The 23,570-nt window shown below is 49.7% G+C and overlaps 1 protein-coding gene across 6 annotated transcripts in view; it reads right to left on the bottom strand.

Moving 5' to 3' along the window:
- Positions 1–23,570, bottom strand: part of LOC146201459 (autophagy-related protein 16-1-like) — a 224,025-nt gene that overhangs the window by 97,876 nt on the left and 102,579 nt on the right. For all 6 annotated transcript variants that reach the window (XM_084595861.1, XM_084595864.1, XM_084595863.1 and 3 more), the window contains one exon: positions 20,343–20,413. In XM_084595861.1, the coding sequence (XP_084451987.1) occupies positions 20,343–20,413 (71 nt within the window). The remainder of the gene's footprint in view (positions 1–20,342; positions 20,414–23,570) is intronic.

The following is a 23,570-nucleotide window of genomic DNA, read 5'->3' as shown; positions in this document are numbered from 1 at the left end:
CTAGCTGTTCGCACAGCAAAGGCACAACCAGCATGTGCTCTCAAACATGAAAGCCTAAATGTATACACAGAATGCGCTCTTTCTATGATCTTGGCTAGTCACTTGAGTACAGAACTAAAGCCAAAAGTAGAAGAGTAAAATAGGGTTCTACATCAAATGACACCTAATGATTGGGGCCAAAAAATGACAAGAAGATCCAACATGTGGCATTATTTCCTCGCTACAGAGGGAATGCTTCATGCCACAGTGGGAAGGCTGAAAAATGAATCACTGCTTTTCATTTTCATATAATATTGTTAAGGTTTATTTACAGAGCACAGCCTGGTGCGCTAACCAACCGTTAGTGAGTTTCCTCTTCCTCAACCTCTCTTCTCGAGAGCCTCTTTTTCCCTTCCTTGTCTTCTTCTGTGCGCATGCCTGACATTTCCCCCTTCACAGGCGAAGCCCCTGCCTGGGCTGCCAGTCAGAGTCCCGAGAGTGGCAGCGCTTCATTCTTGCGACATGGACTACCTGTGATTTCCGAGAGGGGCGGCCTTGGGAACTCTGGCGAGACACGATGTAATTCAACTGATTGATGGGTGTGAGCACAATAAATGGGCCTGTGTATAGCAACAACAGCTTCTGAGGCAAACCACGCTTGCAGACAGGTATCCAGAGCCACACTACGTTGCCAAGAAGGTAGGAGACATCCTGATGCCGACGATCGTAGCGCAGCTTAGAGCGGTCCTGCGAGGCCAGGGTGTGTAATCGGACGACCCGACGAGCCTCTTCAGCACGGCAGAGGGTGCTTGAAACAAAAGGCTTGGTGTCAAGAGAGAATGGCAAAATGGTGTTGAGAGACCGTCGAGGCGGACGAACGTAAAGGATGAAAAATGAACTATAAGCAGTTGTCTCATGCTTCGAGGTGTTATAGGCGTAAGTAATGAATGGAAGCATGTCATCCCAGTTCTTGTGCTGCGAGTCAACATACATCGCAAGCATGTTCGTCAGTGTCCTGTTTGCACATTCAACGAGGCCATTTGTCTGGGGATGGTACGGCGTAGAGTGACGCAACTGGCAAGCACAATAGTGCAGAAGCTCTTCCACAACATATGCCTAAACTAGCAGCCTCGATCACTGATAATGACACGAGGAGGCCCATGACGAAGGACGACAGTGTGAATAAGAAAGAAAGAGACGTCAGCGGCGGTGGCGGAAGAGATGGCGACAGTTTCACAGAAACGCGTGAAGTGATCAACGCACACGATGACCCAACGATTGCCTTTGGACGAGCGGGGAAACGGGCCTATGAGGTCAACATCCACTTGCTCATATAGTGTGGTCGGTGGTGTCACCAAATGTAAGTGGCCCGGCGGAGAAGTCGTGGGGAGCTTGAACCGCTGGCACTGCACGCAGGAGTTCACGTAACTCTGAGTAGTTCGACGCATATTTGCCCAGTAGAAACGTTCCTTAATGCGGGCAAGTGTCCTGGCAAACCCCAAGTGCCCAGCTGTAGCGTCATCGTGCATAGCGTGTAGAACAGAGGAGTAGAGGCTAGCCAGAATGACTAGCAGAAAGCGCGCACCGCCAGATGAGTAATTTTCTTGGTAGAGCAAACCATTGCGAATGCAGAAAGGGTTTTCAGATGCCGGATAACGAGCTTTTTCAAAAAGTGGTACCAAATCTTGATCTTTTCGTTGTTCCCATTGGAATGTGACAAGATCCGGAAATTGGATGGAAACATCAGCAAGATAGTCGTCAAAGTTGCCATCGCAAAGGGTAGTAGCGAGAGGTAGCCACGAGAGGCAGTCAGCGTTGGCATGTTGGCGACCACTTCTGTACGACACTGTAAAGTTGAACTCCTGAAGGCGTAATGCCCAGCGAGCCAACCGACCGCAGGAGTTGCGCAGATTCACAAGCCAGCAAAGCGAATGATGCGAGTATGCTTTTGCAGGCTAGTTGGTGCCTAAACATTCAGTTTTTTTTGAGCAAAAAACACGACACAAAAGGAACGAGGTAGACAGGACAAGCACTTACTAACAACTCAGGTTTTTATTGACGGAACATTTGCTTAAATACAGCAGCTGCTCTTATCAACAAGAAGAGGGGAAGAAGAGACTTCGCATACATACATATCAGATCAGCACAGATCCCATCATCGCACGAGTGAATGTATGCTTCGAGCTCTAATTCTGCGCAAGATAACTAATTTCTTTTTTTGAGAGAAGAATTGAAGGATCGCTAGCACACGAGTTACCCGATTTTTCTATCTCATTAGCCTCAATTATCTCTCTTCCAAGTTGTGTCTTGCACCGGCGCAGTACTGACGTTTTTTCGGGCGCGGGAGTGCAGTTGCGGCAATTCCAAATATGGTCAATCATTTTGCTACCTGAATTGTTCCTGACATCTCTTGCGTGCTCCCTCAGCCTTTTATTAAGGCACCTCCCAGTCTGGCCAATATACCGCTTACCACAGGCAAGCGGTATCGAGTACACAACACTCTTTTTACAAGCCCCGAAGCGCTGCTGGCGACGCTTCGAACAAGCGACGGCCGCATCCTCCGCATTCACTCTCTTGCAAATCCTGGAGAGTTTTTCTGGAGCGGTAAAAACCACTCTAACACCAGCCATAGCACCGATCTTCTTAATATTATGCGAGATTCCGTGAATGTACGGAATAGCCGCCACTTTCTTCCGGTCAGTTTGGTCGGGCATGCTGGCTGGTTTCTTCAGCAGGTTCTCGGCAGTTGATGCCAGCAAGGCCGGCAGGTAACCTGCGCTTGAAAGGCGCTGCAACTGGATGTCAAAGCTGCGTCCTACCAAATGCAGGCAGGACTTGCTCAGAGCGTTGGAAAGGCACGATCTCACAATGCCTCGTTTTACAGCTTTGGAGTGTGCCGTGCTGAAGGGAAGCAAGGGCTTGTTGCCTCTGGACTCGAAGGCCCAACATACGTGTTCACTTGAGACTGCAAGACACAACTTGGAAGAGAGATAATTGAGGCTAATGAGACAGAAAAATCGGGTAACTCATGTGTCAGCAATCCTTCAATTTTGCTCTCAAAAAAAGAATTCAGTTATCTTGCGCAGAATTAAAACTCGAAGCATGCATTCCCTCGTGCGATGATGGGATCTGTGCTGATCTGATATGTATGTATGCGAAGTCCCTTCTTTTCTTCTCCTTGTTGATAAGAGCAGCTGCTGTATTTAAGCAAATGTTCCGTCAATAAAAACCTGAGTTGTTAGTAAGCGCTTGTCCTGTCTACCTCGTTCATTTTAAGTCGTGTTTTTTGAGCAAAAAAAAACAAAGCGAATGATGATCAGTGATAACTGTAAAAGCACGTCCATAAAGGTACGAGCGAAAACTGCTGTACGCCGAAAACAATGGCAAGGCACTTTTGCTTCGTCACGATATAATTGCGTTCTGACTTGCTGAGGGTGCGACTAGCATAAGCGACAACAAGTTGATTCCCTCCATGCCGTTGTATGAGCACAGCACCTACGCCGATGCCACTGGTGTCAGTGTGGAGTTCAGTGGGAGCTGTCGGGCTGAAATGGGCCGCGAGGTAAGAAGAAGCTTGAGCTGGTGAAACGCAGAATCACATTCGGGAGTTCATTTGAAAGGAATATCTTTCTGCAAGAGGCATGTGAGCGGGTAGGCTACGTCAGCAAACTTGGGGATGAAGCGCCGAAAGTAAGAGCAAAGTCAGTTCTTTCAGAGACTTCGGCTCTTTGACGCAGCTGACAGCTTCAATTTTTCGTGGGTCGGGCCTAACACCGTCTTTGTCAACCAGGTGCCCAAGCACAACGATCTGGCGTTCACCGAAGCGGCACTTTTTAGAGTTCAGCACGAGACCGGCTTTCTCCATGCAGTTAAGTACAACAGCTAAATGGCTATTATGCTCAGCGAATGTCCTCCCGAAAATCACCACGTCATCTAAGTAACACATGCAAATTTGCCACTTCAGTCCATGCAAAAGGGTGTCCATAAATCTTTCAAAGGTAGCCAGAGCGTTGCATAGCCCGAAAGGCATTACATTAAATTCATATAACCCATCTGGAGTCACAAACGCAGTCTTCTCTTTGTCTTTCGGATGCATCGGGATCTGCCAGTATCCAGACCGTAAATCAATAGAAGAAAAGTAGGAAGCTGAATGGAGGTAGTCAATGGCATCATCAACGCGTGGGAGCGGATATACATCCTTCTTTGTGACAGTGTTGAGACGGCGATAGTCGACACAAAATCTCCATGTGCCATCTTTTTCACGAGAATCACAGGGGCTGCCCACGGGCTAGACTATTCCTGAATAATTCCCCGTTGCATCATATCACGGTCCTGTTCGTCAATTATCTTGCATTCCTGAAGGTGAGACAAGGTATGGTGTCTATCTAATCAGGTGTGCAGACCCAGTGTCGATCATGTGATGGGTGTGGGAAGATGGAATCGGTTGTCGCTGATCTCGAGCAAAGTCGAACACGTCCACATGTTTTTTAAGAACTTCCATCAATATCTGGCGGTCGCTCATGGGTAGCGATTTATTTATCATGGACTGGAACTGGGAATCGGCAAGATCAGGCTGTCGAGTTGAACGAGCAGCGCCGTCACTGAATGCGGCAATGTGCATAGAAAGGTGTTCTTCTTCGAAGTCTGCGAGCTTCAAACCAAGCGGCAATACGGCAGGTTCGTTTGAAAGGTTGACGATCCAAACCGTGGCACGGCCCCCGTTCACTCGAACAACACTGCGGGGCACCAACACGTTCTGTTTCGCGCCAGCAAGAGAAGCAGGTTCCACCAGAGCGTCGAAGGCATTGGAAACCGCTCCCGAGGATACAACTGGGCCAAAGATGGCGGACATCACCGGAATGACGGTATCTTCCAAGACAGAAAATGCTTGGGGAGTCGGCGGCGATTCTTCTATGAGGGCTGATCGAAGGCTAGGGCTTATTTATATCCCGCTACTGTTAAAGTCGAGAGTTGCCCCACACTTGTAAAAAGTCAGCACCTAGAATAACTTCATGCGTAGAGCGAGGAAGCACCGTAAATTCAGTTCTAAACACGTGACCAGCAATTGCGACATTTACATAACAAATACCAAGCAGAACCAAGGATTCTCCCCCTACACCTCGAAATATGACAGTTCTATCCCAACCAAACATAGTTTTAGAGCGCAGCTCTTTGGCGTCCGTTCCTGGGTTTCGCGTCGGCATCGGCCTCGTAACCAGCTCCGCCCCCCTTTCATCCCCCCAGCGCTAGCAGCGACCGACTGATACCGCTGGATGCCGCTGACGCCGCTAGAGAGTCAAGATAACGTGACTGCATAGAACACCGTCGCCGCCATGCAGAAAGAGGAGGGGATGGCCAGACTCAAGCGGCGGCTCGCCGGGGGTGCAGCACGGAGTTCGATCTATCAATATGCCGGAGCGAAAGATTTCTATATACGCGAAAAATAGCACTACCCATTTGCATGAGATTCTTAAGGGGAGTTTTCAACTGTTTGATATAGGCAATAATTCGATATATCCAGGTTCAGTATATCCGGAATCAACTGTATTTGCATTTGTTAATCATCATCATCAGCAGCCTGATTATACCCACTGCAGGGCGAAGGCCTCTCCCATATTTCTCCATTTAACCCGGTTCTGTGCTAGCTGCATCCACTTGACCCCTGCGAACTTCTTAATCTCATCCGCCCACCTAACTTTCTGCCGCCCCCTGCTACGCTTTCCTTCCCTTGGAATCCAGTTTGCTACCCTCAGTGACCATCGGTTATCCTCTCTTCGCACTTCTTAATTTCCACTAGAATGTCGGTAACCTGAGTTATTTCTCTGACCCAGTCTGCCCGCTTCCTATCTCTTAATGTTACCCCTACCATTTTTCGTTCCATCGCCCTCTGGGTTGTCCTCAACTTAAGCAGAGCTCTCTTGCTTAGCTTCCACGTTTCAGCCCCATAGGTGAGTACAGGTAAGATGCAACTGTTATATATTTTCCTCTTTAGCGATACCGGTAAGCTGCTAGTCATAATCTGTGAGTGCTTGCCAAATGCGCTCCATCCCAATCTTATTCTTCTTGTTATTTCTTTTTCATGGTCCGGATCTGTGGTTACTACCTGTCCTAAGTAGATATATTCGCCTACTACTTCCAGTACTTCGCTACCTAATGTAAACTGCTGTTCCTTTCCGAGGCTGTTGAACATTACCTTAGTCTTCTGCATATTGATTTTCAAGCCTACATTTCTACTTTTCCTGTCTAGGTCATCAATCATTATTTGCAGTTCATCCCCCCAGTTGCTTAGCAAGGCAATGTCATCAGCAAATCGCAGATTACTGAGGTATTCTCCATCTACCCTTATCCCTAACTGCTCCCATTCCAAGTCTCTGAATACTTCCTCTAAACAAGCTGTGAATAGTACTGGGGAAATTGTGTCTCCTTGCCTAACACCTTTCTTTATGGGAATTTTGTTACTTTCTTTATGCAGAACTATGGTTGCTGTGCAGCCACTATATATATCTTCCAACACTTTCACGTACGGCTCGTCTACCCCGATTTCGCAACGCCTGTATCACCGCCGAGGTTTCAACTGAGTCAAATGCTTTTTCGTAATCAATGAATGCTATGTATAAGGGCTGGTTATATTCCGAGCATTTTTCTATCACCTGATTGATGGTATGGATATGATCGATAGTAGAGTACCGTTTCCGAAACCCTGCTTGATCCTTTGCTTGATTGCAGTCTAAGGTTGTCCTGATTCTATTAGCGATTACCTTAGTAAATACCTTATACGTAACAGACAGTAAGCTGATTGGTCTGTAATTTTTAAGGTCCTTAGAGTCCCCTTTCTTGTGAATGAGGATAATGTTTGCATTCTTCCATGGTACCGGTACCGTCGATGACACCAGGCACTGCGTATACAGGGTGGCCAGTTTTTCTAGCACGATATCCCCCCCGTCCTTCAGCAAATCTGTAGTTATCTGATCCTCTCCAGCTGATTTCCCCCTTTTCATAGTTTCTAGTGCTTTCTTGACCTCGTCCTTTGTCACTGGTGGAACGTCTGACTGTTTTTCCCTACCGCCAATCTCATTACGGTCCTGACTACTTTGGCTACTGTAGAGATCTGTATAGAACTCCTCGGCTACTTTGACTATCTTGTCCATATTAGTGATGACATTGCCCGCTTATCGCATTGTCCCTTATCGCATACATCTGGTTTTTGCCTATGCCCAATTTCTTCTTTACCGCTTTAAGGCTTCCCCCGTTCTTTACAGCATGCCCAATTTTCTCCATGTTATACTTCCTTATATCGGTCACCTTGCGCTTATTGATTAGCTTTGATCTCGGCCAATTCGATCTGGTCTGTTCAATTGGAAGCTTTCATACTCTGGCGTTTCTTAATCAAATCTTTCGTCTCCTTAGACAGCTTACCGGTATCCTAACTATCCTACCGCCTACTTCTACCGCGCACTCAGTAATGATATCTCTCCATGTTAATCTCTCTCCATTTGTTAATATTTATTTATTTATATATAATACCGAGGGTACAGATGTACATTAAAGAAGGAGAGAATGTTTGTTACGTATATATTGTAAGAGATGCCTGACCTGTGAAACAGCAGAAAGAAGAGGAAAACGGAGACATCGCACGCCGAAGACGATGAAGTTGTGAAGATGACAAAGTGGACGAAGCTCGAGCTGTCACTGCAGAGTGCAGGCCTTTGTAGCTGCTGCTAATAAGATAAATATATTGCCGTGCAAACTACCTAAACCACCTCATTACACTTGGTGGAGGTGTCGCCTCCGGAGGTGTTGCCTCCGAAGTCGCACCTTGCCCAGCTCTACCATTATGACAGACGCCACAACCCAGTCTGGCCTGCTTGTTCCCAGTGCTATCACCTGTTCGGGACCAGTGCGGCAGCCCGACCCACCCATCTTCAGCGGCACGGACGACAGCAACGTAGAGGACTGGCTGACTTCATACCAGCGTTTGAGTGCCTACAATAAGTGGGATGACCACGTCAAGCTCACCAAGTCGTCTTCAATTTAAGTGATGTCGCCAGCTTGTGGTTCTGAACAATGGTTGGATTCTCGTGTCCAGCAGAAAGGCGAAAATTTCACAAGCTACATAGATGATATTGTCGGCCTTGACCCACCTATGGCTGAATCACAGAAGATCAAGCATGTCCTCAAAGGAATTGAAGAGGACGCATTCCACATGACCCCCCAAACTGTTTCTGACAACATTTCTTTATGTCAGACTTATGACGAGCTCCACAAACAGCATATCATGATGCGCCGTACCATTTCCTCGAATGAAGCAACTGGATCTTCCCGGTGCTCTCAGGATCAGCGCTTCTCCAGCAGAATACAACAGTTTGTGCGGGAAGAGGCGGCTCGACAGTTGTCCTCGGTTACCTGCCGGCCCGACTCTTCATCTCTGTCACCTCCTCTACAGCGTGTCATCCAGAAGCAGGTTGCCGAGATTCTGCCAAGTACCAACCCACCCCCTATGGTCGCCGCTCCGCTGACGTACGCCGAAATCGCAAGTCGCCTACCACTTTCACCTGTCCCGTCAACGTATGCACCCCAAACCACATCTTCAATTGCCGGCCGCCCCTCTAGTGACATCTACACAGCCTGCTTGGCCTTGCACCGGTCCCCGCAATCCGAATCCGCGACGCACACAAGGTAACTGCCCTATATGCTACGTGTGCGGTGTAGCTGGCCAAATGGCACAGCAGTGCCGTGCACGTGGATCCCGTTTTTATGACTACGGGTGCGCTCCAGCATACGACATACCTTTTTCAGACCCAGAGTCTGGTCGTCTGCCTTTGCATCACTCTCCGACACGTTCCAATGCAAATACCCACCGTTCGCCATCTCCCCGTCGTCGGTCCCGCTCTCCTAGATCCGCCTATCACCACCCCTTCAGCTGGAAAACTAGATGCCGCAGTTCTGAAGGCAAGAACTGCGCCCTCAGTAACTGTGTCAAGCCCTGTAAAGATTTATCGAAGGTGTTGCTGTTGATGCGCTTGTTGACACTGGTGCTGCGGTGTCCGTGATTAGTTGCAACCTGTGCCGCAAACTTAGGAAAGTGACGACGCTGATCCCTGACATTTCATTGCGAACCGCGAACGCCGAAAAGATTCGACCAGTTGCTGCGTGCATCGCATGGCTCATTATACAAGGTCTCTCCTACATTATTGAATTAATCATTCTCGCTCTCTCCTCATAAAATCTTCCTCAGATAGGACTTTCTGTCCAAGCATCATGCCATCATCGACTGCGCACGTGCTCACATTGATTTGTTGCTGCTTTGTGACACTCTCGTAGACACAAGCCCTGCTCCAGCAGCGCCCATCTTCTCTGCCGATGACATCCCTGCTTGCTGTTCTGTTTTTGTGCTTGTGACATGTATGCCATCACTGTAATGTATACACTGTCCATCCGTTGTGCGCATCGCCAATATGTGCTGCTCTTGCATGCCGTGCTCATTATTCCTGGTGGTATGACCGTAAAATTCCGAACAAGCGCCCCCACCCATGCAAGCGCCCCCCCTAATTTCACTGTCAACTTCAAATTTCCGCGCCGTTCGGGAAAGCGCCCCCTCCCACCCGCCGCCCTTGTCACGCATCGCGCCCAAGCAACACTGGTCTACCACATCCCGTCCAACAATCCAATCCAATCCTGCTTTTCAATCCACCCGCATGCATGCCCGCATATGCTTGTTCGCACGCGCCATTTGTCGACTTGTTTTTGCTTAGAGAAGTTCGCGATGCCGATGCATTCGTACACAGTGGCGAAGAAAGTTGAGGTTGTGCGATGGCATCGGGAAAACGGAAGAAACGTGCACCAAACGTCTCGGCATTTCAAGCTCGACCGCAAACGGGTACGAGAATGGGACAAAGATTTCGAGAAGTTGCTTCAACAAAACTATGGGAGAGCAAAACTCCGAAGAAAGTTGAGTAACGGCGCGGCAGTTTTCAGCGAGTACGTGGACGATGCGCTCTTCGAGTTCTTCGAGGGGGAAAGAGCGGCAGGACGTGCTGTTAGTAACCGGCTTCTTTCTGAAGAGGCTGTCAGAATAGCCAAAAACATGCAGTTGGAAAACTTCGTTGCTTCCAGCCATTACGTAAGTCGATGGAAGCAGCGGTTCGGCGTATCAATGCGCCGTTCTACGAACGAAAGTCAGAAGACGCCCGAAGAGTTTGCGGAGGCAGCTAGTGCCTTTCGATCTGCCGCAAACTCCCTGCGACGGCGCAACGACTACACATTGTACAACATAGCCAATATGGACCAGACGATGGTCCGAATAGATAACCCAGCGAACAGGACGAACAACGTGGTCGGCGAAAGCACCATACGGATAGGAAACACTGGATGTGCCCGACGCGGCTTCACGGTTTGCCTAGCCGCATGCGCCACCGGCCACAAGCTCCCGGCCTTCGTTATTTTCAAGGAGCCAACCGGGAAAATTCCAGCCAGGGCCTTCGCGAGCCTTCGCATACCAGGTGAGAATGATTTTTTTTCTTCAGTGGGGCGAGGAATCACGATGTCGTAAAGTTCGTTCTATTAAAGCGCCGACTTTTTTTTTTTTTCGCTTCTTCTTTCACTCGTAGGAAATGTTCGTCTCACCGCCACAAAGAATGGCTGGATGACATCTGAAAAGCTGCAGGAGTGGCTATCAAGAATCTGGGGACCAAACGTCGATGACGTGCGGCGTTTGCTGGTACTGGACCAGGCGCCCATCCACAAAACGCAAGCTGCGAAGAATGCTTTTGAGGAGCGCGATACCGACGTGCTCTATGTGCCTGCGGGGTGCACGAGCATCCTGCAGCCAGCTGACGTGTACTGGAACAAGCCGTTCAAGTCCACCCTACGGCGTTTGTGGGAAGAATATATGCATGAAGAAGAGCGGACGCCCAAAGGAAACCTGAAGAAGCCGTCGCGCCAGCATGTGCTTGATTTTGTGGCCCAGGCGTGGGCTGCTGTACCCGAGGAGACTGTGGCACGCTCCTTCAAGGGATGCGGCATCTCTAATGCACTCGATGGCTCGGAGGACGGCGACCTGCATGGCGGACTGGCAGATGTTGGAGTCGTGGTGCCAGAAGACCGGGGTGGGCTTCAAGCCGAGTGCTGTGAACTTTTCTTTGCGACTGACTCGGAGGAGTCTTTTGATGGTTTCCAAAGTGATTGATATAGTTATCATAAATCTTTCACTCAGTATCAATGTAGTTCACATTCCTAAAGGTAAATAAAATTTTCAATCCATGTGCACTGCGTTTTTTTTTTTTCTGGCGGGGAAATGTCGCCGCCATCTTGAATTTCGGCGCCGTTCCGGGATAGCGCCCCCCCCTACTTTGCCAGTGATTCGACTTGCTAGAGGGGGGGGGGGGCGCTTGCTCGGAATTTTACGTAGTGCTCTGTACGTCTGTATGCCTTTTCCAATGACTTTACTATGAGGAGAATTGCTTGGCACTAGATATTGTTGCAAAGAAGATCAGCAGTGGCGCGAGAGGAGCCCTCGCGCTAGGCCAGACATTAAATCATCGTTCATCCTGTCACCATGTTGTGCCGTGTCTTTGCTTGTCACCACGTAACATTTTGGTTGGAAATGCGGCGTACGTCATCCTCGCCTTGGAGCATCGACGCCATCTGTAAGCCGGGACCATCGACTAAGAGCCCTGGGATATTGCTGTGCAGCTTCGCCCCAGCCCTTCCTGCCCAGACCCGACAGTCGCAACTACCGCCGCCCAGCCCCTAGGCTGGATCTGAAGGCAAGGCGCACACACGAACTGACCAGAGACCAGATCAGACCCTATGGACCTGAAGAACCGAAAGACCAGAACACGGAACCCCCGCCCCGCCCAGACGCACGATGCGACCTTGAATCATCGGTCTCATGAATGCTTTGGTGGCGGATGGCTGAGGAGCTCCAGGGGAGGCAGAGCACCCAATCATCATTGTGGTGCCAAGCACATCATTCTCTTCTATTTCTTCTTGAACATTCTCAGCGTCGCGTCACCGCCAACTTCAATGAACCGATCGGAACGATCGCTCGGTGGCCCTGGAAAGTGTTGTGAAGAAGATCGGCCCTGGTGCGAGAAAAGCCCTCGCGCTAGGCCAGCCATTAAATCATCGTTCATCCTGTCACCATGTTGTGCCGTCTCTTTGCTTGTCACTACATAACAATATCATTGATCACGACGGCGCCTCTGGTGTTATTGCAGACCTTATAGTGCATCACATTACCGCCCTCACTACTCCCACTGGAGTCACTGACTAGACCCCATCTGACATTTTTGATGGCTCTGTCGACGCACCTTTGCTGCCTACCCAGTGTGACCAGCTTGTCGCCTGGCTTCAACGATTCAGCGCCTCCTTCGACTCTCACCAAACTTTGTTGGGACATGCAACAGCAGTTCAGCATCATATCGACACCAGCCTCCACGCACCACTGCGCCAGCGCCCCTACAGAGTCTCAGCCGCTGAATGCCACGTCATCGATGACCAAGTGAGTGACATGCTCGAGCGAGCAGTGATCCAGCCTTCTCACAGCCCATAGGCTTCACCCATCATGCTATTAAAAAAAAAAAAATAACGCCTCCATTCAGTTCTGCATCGACTACAGTTGGCTCAACAAGATTACTCGAAGGGCCGTTTATCCTGTCCCACGCATCGACGATGTCTTTGACCCTTTGCAGGGAGCTGAATACTTTTTTTCGCTAGACCTTCGCAGGTGCCAATGGCTGAAGCTGACCGCCAGAAAACCGCATTTATAACGCTAGATGGTCTATGCTGTCACGTAGCCGTTTAGGCCCGTAACCAGAAGGTTGGTTTTTAATAGGGGGTTGATCTAGCAGGCATAGGAAAGCAGGTACAGAGCACTGAGTGGCAGCAGCCGACTTCAGCTTCTTCTCATCGAACGCCACGGGTTGTGGAATAGTTCAATTCGGCACGGGACAAAGTCCGGCTGGCGTATGCGATAACTCGCTCGGCACCGTCTTGCCACTGGACGAGTACAGCGCCTAGACCCACGTTGCTGGCATCTGTGTGGACCAGAGTCTCGGCATTCACATCGAAATGGGCAAGCACAGGTGTTGTCTGCAAGCGGTGCCGTAACTTGTCGAATGCCTTTTGCTGTTCGTCCGTCCAGGTGAAGGTGACATCATCCCGGGTGAGATGTGTCAACGAAGCGGCAATGCGCAAAAAGTTTTCAATAAACCTGCGGTAATAGGCGCAGAGGCCCAAGAAACGACGAACCGCCTTCTTGTTACACGGAGTAGGGAATTTGGTGACTACTGTTGTTTTAGCGGGATCGGGACAAACTCCTCGATGGCTGACGACGTGGCCCAAGAACAGGAGCTCTTCATAGCCAAAGTGACACTTTTTGGGCTTTAACGTGAGGCCAGCAGATCAGTTGGCCCATAGCACAGCGGAGAGACGTTGGAGGTGTTCCTCGAACATTGGCAAAAACACAACAACATCGTCCAGGTAGACTAGACACATCTGCCATTTAAGACCAGATAGAACTGCGTCTATCTATCGCTGAAATGTCGCTGGGGAGGAGCACAATCCGAAAGGTAGGACTTTGAATTCATAAAGTCCATCGGGCGTGACAAACGCTGTCTTCTCACGATCATGTTCATCGACTTCGATCTGCCAGTAACTGCTCTTAAGATCAAGCGATGAAAAGTAGCGTGCGTGGCGCAACCGGTCTAATGAGTCATCAATGCGTGGCAGCGGGTAGACGTCTTTTTCCGTGGCCTGATTGAGCTTAAGGTAATCCACACAGAACCTTAAACTTCCGTCTTTTTTCTTAACAAGGACAACAGGAGAAGCCCAGGGACTCCTCGATGGCTGTATGACACCATCATTTAACATCTCGTCTACCTGTGGGGCAATGACTTCACGTACCCGCGGTGACACTCGGTAGGGGTTCTGTCGGACTGGTCGGGTGCGGTCGTCGGTTATTATGTGGTGCTTGGTCAGGGGCGTCTGTTTAACCGCGGAGGTGGATGAGAAGCAGTCTTGAAACTGAAAGAGTAGCCCGATGAGCCTGTCCTTCTCTGCCGGTGATAGAGCGGGATTCACATCAGGGTCGAAGTTGGGCATTTGGCTGGCAGACGTGTTGGTCTCAAGAACAAAGCAGTCGTGGGCTGCTGCTGCGACACCTTCAAAGTAGGCTACCGTGGTGCCTTTAGCGATGCGTTGCTGTTCGTTCCAGAAGATGAACTATACCGCCTGCAACACAGACTCCATGATGTAACAGAAGCTCTGTGTTCTGTTCGGCAACGCCGGCAGCACAGGACTGGTCGTCGCACCTGACTGTGACGAGAGCAGACGAACGTGGCGGCATGGATACATCCGCGTCAACGATGCGTAAAGGTGCGTGGCATCGTTCGTAGTCAGCAGTCATCGTTGCAGGCGTCGAAAACGTGACAGTACGGCGAAGAACATTAATAATGGCCCCATGCTCACGTAAAAAGACCATGCCGAGTATGAGGTCCTTGCAGCAGTGAGGCAGAATAACAAAAACGGCTACAAAGGCTGAATCGGCGATGGTTACTCGGGCAGTGCATCGTCCGATCAGCGTCATAAGGTGACTGCCAGCAGTAAGAATTTGCGGCCCCAGCCATTCAGTTTTCACCTTAGAGAGCCGATCTGCGAAATTCTTGCTTATTATTGAGAAGTCTGCTCCGGTGTCTAACAAAGCCAAAGCGGCTACTGGGTGTCTGTCGGCGAGAACGGAAAGGTCGGCGCTAACAACGTGATCGGCTTGAGGTTGATTGGGAGTTTCGGGTTCATGCGGCGGCAGAGGCATCATAGTCACAGCATCGGGCTGAGTCGTCACGGGAGGGTCTTCGGGACATCGATTCCGTTCGTCAGCAACCAGCCCCCCTGAAATCGCCGCCTTCAGTTTCCCCAGCGTGGGCTTGGCGACCGGCGCCTCAGCACATCATTAAACTCACGGCGGCCGGGTGACGAGCAGCGCACGGGAGAAGACTGTGTACTGTTGCTCGAAGAGGTTGCACGGGTTGCTAGGTATTCTTCAATTTCTGGAGGGCGTTCGCCGAACCGGGGACGCGGGGAATCACGAGCAAAACCCCGAAGACCGAGTTCACGGTATGGACAACGACGGTACAAGTGGCCGGGTTCTCCGCAGTGGTAGCACAGCGGCCATTGGCGAGGAGTGCGCCAGACGTCTGCCTTCCGAACCGGTTTCTGCATGACGGGGCTCTGCTGGGATGGCGGCTGGTAGAATAGCGGCTGAGGAACGGACTGCTGCATGACGAGGCTCTGCTAGGATGGCGGCTGGTAGGAAGGTTGGTAGAATGGTGGCTGCAGAATGGGCGGCGGCTGTGCTTCGAAACGAAGCTGTTGCGCAGGAGGCACTGCAGGCCGACGAAGAGCCGCTGCGTAGTTCACAGAACGTGGCTCCGATAGTGACTCAGGCGGTGAAAATGTTTGACAAATTTCTTCACGCACGGCTTCGGTGACAGCCGCGGCAGTCGGGTTAGGCGATCCAAGATTGAACTTGAGGAGCTCCTTGCGTACTACCTCGAGGATCAGCTCACGCAGAGAGTGATCTTCAGTGGACCCATTCAATGTGGCCACACTGCTGATGGGCTGACCACAGGCAGACTCCATGCGCCGGTAGTATCGTGGCTGCAGGGCTCGCTCAATGAGGGTAGCTTCACTGATGAAGTCCGCGATGGTTTGAGGTGGACTGCGAACCAGACCAGCGAAGAGGGGTTCTTTCAAGCCCTGCATCAGGTGGCGCAACTTCGCTGATTCTGTCATGTCGGGATCAGCCCGTCGGCAAAGACGGGTCATGTCCTCGGCGAACATGGCCATGCTTTCGTTAGGTAGTTGCACACGAGCTTCTAGGAGGCAGCGTGCGCGATCACAGCGGTCGTGGCTGGCGAAAGGAATCCCAGTTTTGAAGACTGGCCTCCCTATTCTCATACCATGTTTTAGCACAGTCCTCATGTGCGAAATATACATTGTGCAGCTTCTAAGCCGAGCTCCACTGATTGAATTGCGCCACTCGCTTGAACTGGTCGATCCAGTCGTCGACATCTTCCCCAGTACCGCCATGGAAACTGGGGGGCGTACGAGGCTGCTGAAGCAGCAACTGATGTTGACTTGCCTGGGCCATTGCAGAAGTCTCGAACTGCTTGTCAGCTGGCGTCGGTTCAGGTAGAGGAGCGAATTCCGGCGCCAGACCCCAGAGGCGACGGCTGCAGCGATGAACAGGTGTAGACACGAGCGGAAGCCGGTTAGGACTAGATGAGCGGCTGTGAGAGCCCCGAGACATGGAGTTCAAGGCCTCACCTCCGCCAGCGTCACGTAGCCGTTTAGGCCCGTAACCAGAAGTTTGGTTTTTAATAGGGGGTTGATCTAGCAGGCACAGGAGAGCAGGTCCAGAGCACCGAGTGACAGCAGCCGACTTCAGCTTCTTCTCATCGAACGCCATGGGGCCACTTCTTCGAGTCCGCGCACGAGACGCTCGATGAGCAGCCGCCTAGCGGCTGCTGTTGCACACGCTACAATATGAATTTACTAATGTCATGCCTTTTGGTTTGTGCAACGCTCCAGCCACATCTGAGCGCATGATGGACCACATCCTCTGTGGGCTGAAGTGGCAGATATGCCTCTGCTACCTAGATGATGGTGTCATCTTCTCCACGGACTTTCCATCTCATCTTCTTTGCCTCGAGAGTGTTCTTCGATGTCTGAGCGGTGCAGGCTTGCAGCTAAACTTGAAGTGTCAATTTGGTGCTCGACGCTGGTGATACTTTCTTCTCCCTTGAAACCATGGATATGGCATGTGAGCAGCGCAAAAGATCCACAGACTGTTTCACTCATGAATGTTCTGGCCAACCAATCACAGTGCCTCCCTTCTCGAGCTCTCCGACGTCAAGCTCATCTTTTTACAATCCCTGACAACCTCCTTTACCGCAGAAACTACCTCCCTGATGGCCGAAAATGGCTGCTCGTTATTCCCCGACATCTCCTATCAGTCATTTGCGCAAGCTATCACGATGATCCACAGTGCACCCATGCTGGATTCCTGAAAACATTTACTCACCTACGTCATCACTACTACTGGCAGGGCATGTATCGTTTTGTTCGCCAGTACGTCCGCTCTGTATCAACTGTCAGCGTTGCAAGAACCCACCACGCCCTTCAGCTCCCCTGCAGCCTCTACCGCATGACAACCTCCTTTATCGCATAAACTACCTCCCTGATGGCCGAAAATGGCTGCTTGTTATTCCTCAATATCTCTGGTCAGTAATTTGCGCGAGCTATCATGCTGATCCACAGTGCGCCCATGCTGGATTCCTGAAAACATTTACTCGCCTACGTCATCGCTACTGCTGGCAGGGCATGTATCGTTTTGTTCGCCAGTACGTCCGCTCGGTATCAAGTGTCAGCTTCGCAAGAACCCACCACGCCCTTCAGCTCCCCTGCAGCCTCTACCGCATGACAACCTCCTTTATCGCATAAACTACCTCCCTGATGGCCGAAAATGGCTGCTTGTTATTCCCCAATATCTCTGGTCAGTAATTTGCGCGAGCTATCATGCTGATCCACAGTGCGCCCATGCTGGATTCCTGAAAACATTTACTCGCCTACGTCATCGCTACTGCTGGCAGGGCATGTATCGTTTTGTTCGCCAGTACGTCCGCTCTGTATCAACTGTCAGCGTCGCAAGAACCCACCACGCCCTTCAGCTCCCCTGCAGCCTCTACCGCATGACAACCTCCTTTATCGCATAAACTACCTCCCTGATGGCCGAAAATGGCTGCTTGTTATTCCTCAATATCTCTGGTCAGTAATTTGCGCGAGCTATCATGCTGATCCACAGTGCGCCCATGCTGGATTCCTGAAAACATATACTCGCCTACGTCATCGCTACTGCTGGCAGGGCATGTATCGTTTTGTTCGCCAGTACGTCCGCTCTGTATCAACTGTCAGCGTCGCAAGAACCCACCACGCCCTTCAGCTCCCCTGCAGCCTCTACCGCATGACAACCTCCTTTATCGCATAAACTACCTCCCTGATGGCCGAAAATGGCTGCTTGTTATTTCCCAATATCTCTGGTCAGTAATTTGCGCGAGCTATCATGCTGATCCACAGTGCGCCCATGCTGGATTCCTGAAAACATTTACTCGCCTACGTCATCGCTACTGCTGGCAGGGCATGTATCGTTTTGTTCGCCAGTACGTCCGCTCTGTATCAACTGTCAGCGTCGCAAGAACCCACCACGCCCTTCAGCTCCCCTGCAGCCTCTACCGCATGACAACCTCCTTTATCGCATAAACTACCTCCCTGATGGCCGAAAATGGCTGCTTGTTATTCCCCAATATCTCCGGTCAGTAATTTGCGCAAGCTATCATGCTGATCCACAGTGCGCCCATGCTGGATTCCTGAAAACATTTACTCGCCTACGTCATCACTACTGCTGGCAGGGCATGTATCGTTTGTTCGCCAGTACCTCCGCTCTGTATCAACTGTCAGCGTCGCAAGAACCCACCACGCCCTTCAGCTCCCCTGCAGCCTCTACCGCGTCCCCTTCGGCCATTTGCACATGTTGGAATCGACCTGTATGGGCCTCTTCCCTGCTCTTCTGCCGGCAACAGGTGGATCCTAAGGTAAATTGAAGCGCAAATGAAAGACAGTCCACAAAGAAGAGGCAAACACAAGGACAGGCGCTAACTAACAACTGCATTACTCTTCATGATAACGCACATATACGCCCTCGGCCACCACTGCACAAGCAGAGCAGAACAAGCAAAAATCGACAACTCATTCAATGCAATAGTAAAACTTGTCGGGCTGGTTGGTTCATAGTTCAATGCAATAAAAAGCTGCGCTAACAACACACGGACGTAGGGAAGGCAGGACGCACGCTAACGCAGACTGACAACTTTATTTCACGAATTCGAGCGCTGGTTTCTTTTTTTCTTCTTTCTTTATTTTGTTCATTTGCGTGCTGCTTTCTTCTAATTTTTTTTGTGGTTAGATAGTAGCGGAGATCACGTATATATGCCTTGGTTTTCTTCACGAAATAAAGTTGTCAGTCAGCGTTTGTTGTTAGTACAACTTTTTATTGCATTGAATTCAATGCAAGACATTCAATGCCACAAGCACAAAAACTTATCTGTGTAAAGTGAAGTGGAAGTATCGCTAATGCAGTCTTCTGCCTTCTCGGCACTGGAAACACATAAAGATGTGATGGGCTTCCAGTGCACGTTCATTTCTGCTTCTGCCCAGAATTGGCATATTAGAAAATCGCAAACCTGCGATCGAGAATGTATGACACAAGATGCAAACCTTTGTCATCTTTGTTTGTTACATTTCGCGGCCTGCCCGACGTGGATTTTTCCACAAGTAAGAGGCATGGAATAAACGACTCCAATAGTGTATGGGACGTAGCCTGATTTGGCAACCATGCCTTCCATCACCGCACGTGCGGGAGCACAGACAGCTTGTTTGGGGCAGAAAATGCCAGAGGGACACAATGCCTGGCAGGGAAACAATGCCTAGTATACCAGGCATGTTTTTTTTGGAGGCTAGGCACCCACTCCATCGACATCCTTCAGAAGAGATGAAACATCAGTGCCCCAAGAACATGTTTAGTTTGACGTGGTTTGCTTCTTGAGAGAACACTTGGTATGTTTTCATCCTGCCCTGGTTGCGACAGTCAAAGGCGTAGTGGTCAACATGTGCATGGCCCCAGAGCATTTCAGTAAGGCGAGGTTTACATCATGTTTTCCTGGCTGCTTGCCTTGGATAAGTATTTGGAAGGGCTGTATATTGCGCAGGCACCACTTTCAGAAGCAACAAGGTCTCGCTCTTTTGCTCAAATGTATCATCCAAGTGCAAAATATGCAGTTTTCCTACCTCATCCTTGGGAGTACCAAACAGCTTCAAGACTTGTAGCCACCCAGGCAAAAAACTGTTGTCTGGGTGAGCATCAACGACACAGAAAATAAAAGAGCACAACTGTAGGCATACTTGAAAAAACGTATTGCACATAGAAGCAGAAGCCACTCCTATTTTGACTAACCATCCTAGTGGTTCCTTGCCTCACATTTCCCCCGTCTGGTCACATGCCCACTCATGTGACCAGGTGGGCAAAACGAAACTGTCATCAAAAAAGAGGGTTTCAGGGTTTCAACAAAGTTGGAATTATTCAAATTTGAAAAATCAGTCGGCTGCTGTAGGATGCAATGTAAACCATCCACAGCCATTTTACATATTTCTGCATATTTTAAAGCTACCCATGAACAGTAAGTACACGGTCAGCAACCAGCCGCACAATGCATGAAATTGTGGAGCTCTTTCAGCTTCCAGTGTCTCACCTCAGTGTCCATGTCGAGAGACATGATGGTGGCGTTGCTCCCGCCTAAAGTGCCCCTCAGCAGAGCCTGGTCTGGGCAAACCATAACAACAAAGCAAATCAGCCATTCAAAGTCACTGCAGAAAATTGTTCGAATTAATTCCGTTGCAGGAAATGCTACCTTCATTCGACCAGTTTTGCGACAGCCGTATATTGCTGCAGAAAAGCCCACCGCTTGATTCACACTTTTAGCAATGATCAATGCTTTTCAAGTCCTGCTTATTATTGCTATTAAAACAAAAACCTATGCCTAAAACAGTAGTGACTTCAAGGAGTCCAATTCGTTAACTCTAAAGCATAAAACACCAAAAGCTATTCATTTTACAGGCATGTACCAAATTTTATCCAAAGTTTCACAATTACTGAAAATTGTAGCATCTCCCGAAAAAGAAAGTGGAATCACTTCCTGTGTTTAAGATGCATGTGGTGCTAGAAAAAAAGCTGCCCTCGCTCAGTTGTTTCAACATTCGGCTACCTAGCAGTACCAAGTTTTGATGGAGGTGAGACCTTCCCTGTATGCTGCACAATTTCAGCGCATGTGAAAGAACCTCACATAGTCCCTCTTAGCCCATGTGTCGCTTCGGGACCTTAACCCAAAAACTTAATTCAGAAAAAATATTTACAAAAATATATGTTGTTCGTTCTTCTCGTGTGTCCTGTCTGCTTTGCGCTACAGTCTCGCTATATTTACACCATTTATCGCTGGTGAAATCTGTCTGCATAGTGCCCGCTATTTTAAACCATGCTTCACTGCCGAAACTGCAGTGGGAGCATTAGCATTGGCGTGATGTTGGCGGCTCCTAGTCGATCGTCACTTTTAAACCTCTGATGCACCCCCCTAGCAATGTGACTCAGCGCTTTTTTTGTTTCATGGCTCATGATTCACATGGTCGTGACTCATGAATTACCTGATTCGGCACTTTCATGTCACGTGACTAATGACTCATGACTTGTAGATGATATGGTACTCCCCTAGCGCTGTTTTACTCGATACTTCTTTATACCATGACTTTCATCCGGTCACTGACGGATGACATCACTTGGTGATGTCACGATTGGACCAATGTCTGGCGACACAATTTATGAACACTTCAGGCACCTACTAATTTCCTATTAATGCTTTTGCATTAAAAAAAGAAACGCAAGCATCCCATGTGCATCACGAAGGATGTTAGATTCTTCTGGGAAAAAGAAATCATTGTCAGTGGCAGCACACTCCCAGAAAACACTTTATGTGCACAACTGTTAAACAGCAGAGCAAGGTTACAGTGCTCTACAAGAGGCAGTGTAATGTGCGGCGAATACCATTAAGGCAAAGCACGGCACCATGGAAATTGTCTATTTTTTATTAATTGCAGAGTTCACTTGAAAAACGAAATTAGCAGATGTTGCTGTGTCTGCTGTGCTGTCACTGGTAGTGCTATCAAAAACTCTTGAAAGCAGTAATGCCAGTGGGGTTTACCACACTGTCAAAAACTCTTGAAAGCAGTAATGCCAGTGGGGTTTACCACACTGTCTATTCCTGTATGTTGTAGCAAGGTGTGTTTTGCCATAAACTCCATGTTAATGTGATAGAATATTTTTATCCTACTTTAAAAAAAAAACAAAAAAAAAACAGAGTACTGCATCAGGAGTGTTTCTGATGTTAAAATATTATTCTGCCAAATATTTTGTTCACCCAAAGAGTTTGCAAAAGTTGTAGATGAGCAAGATGGTGCATAGCTTTTGAAAGGAATCATTATCCCTTTCAAGGGCTATGTAGCATCTTGCACACCTACAGTCAAACCCGAATATAACGAACTCGGATAGAGCGAATTATGTTTTATATCGAACACTCGAATTTCCGCTAGCATTATGCATATAAAATGTATTTTTTATAACGAACTACACATCGGATATAGCGAACTCAGCGCGTGCGATCGGTCGCCAAACGCCCGCCAACGGGCAGCCCTTTGTGCCGGCTCCGAGTTCTCTCCGGGTAGCCCACGCTGCCGGGCCGCAATACTTCTAGCGCATGCCGTTGTCAGATGGGAGGGGGATTGGCGACGGCTCCGTTCCCCAAGGTCTCACACAGCTCATACGTCATCACGCGCCCGCTAGGGTGCTTCTGCTGCTTCTGCGCCGATGCCACGCTTCCGTAAAAAAGCAGGAGGGGCTCTCTACAGCATATTCCACGAGGGACCCTCCTGTACGCATGCGCGGCCGTCGCCCGGAGTAGCGTGAGTAGCCTTTAAAATCCGCGCCATCGGCCAGCCTCTCTTTGCAGCGCTCCTATTCGGCAGCTGCCTACCATGTGATCAAAGACGTTCGAGCAGCTCCGGACCTATTGCGCTTCGAGAAAGAAGCAACACCAGCCAGAACTGGTTTCAAGTTTGGGCGAAGGGAAGGCAGCCTCCGAACAACGAACGCGTCAGTGGCGAACTTTCCCGCATCCTCGGAGCTTTCTTTGTTCGCGTTTGCAAGTCGTGCTGCTGCTATCCTCACGATTCCGGACGTGCCTACGTTGCTGCTGACTTGCATTCCGGCGCTACATCCTGCAAGATGACGACGAAGCAGCGGCATGCCCTACCGCTTTCCGACAAGCTGGAGATAATTCGCCGCGTTGGCCGCGGCGAAAAAAAGTCTGACGTTGCCGCGCATTTCAAGATTCCGCGGAGCACGTTAAGCACCATTTTGAAAAACCTGGCGGCCATCAGAGGCAATGCACAGGAACGACCAAATGGTGACGGCTTTCGCCACCGCAAGCCGGCTTACGACCAAGTAGAGAAAGCGCTGTACCAATGGTTCTTGGACGTTCGCGCGCGAAATCTGCCGGTCTCTGGCCCCATGCTACAACAGAAGGCAAAAGATTTTGCCTTCGTCCTGGACGTCGAGGGGTTTACAGCGGGCAGTGGTTGGCTCCAACGATTTAAAGACCGCTACTCCATCACCGGGAAGGTGGTTGCAGGTGAAAGCCAAGCAGTGGACGCTGAGAGTGCTGAAAAGTGGGTGCAAGACGTGTGACGTGCTGTCACGGAGAGATACGAACCGTGCAATATTTTTAACACCGACGAGACTGCCTTGTTTTGGCAACTGCTGCCGAGCAGAACCTTGGCGCTAAAGAATGAGAAGTGCCATGGCGGCAAATTAAATAAGGCCCGAGTCACCGTTCTTCTCACGACAAACATGGACAGTTCATCAAAGCTGCGGC

Source organism: Amblyomma maculatum, chromosome 2 (genome assembly GCF_055883805.1).
Source record: "Amblyomma maculatum isolate TAMU_Amacu chromosome 2, ASM5588380v1, whole genome shotgun sequence".
Classification (NCBI taxonomy): domain Eukaryota; kingdom Metazoa; phylum Arthropoda; class Arachnida; order Ixodida; family Ixodidae; genus Amblyomma; species Amblyomma maculatum.
This window is presented reverse-complemented; position numbering and strand designations above follow the sequence as displayed.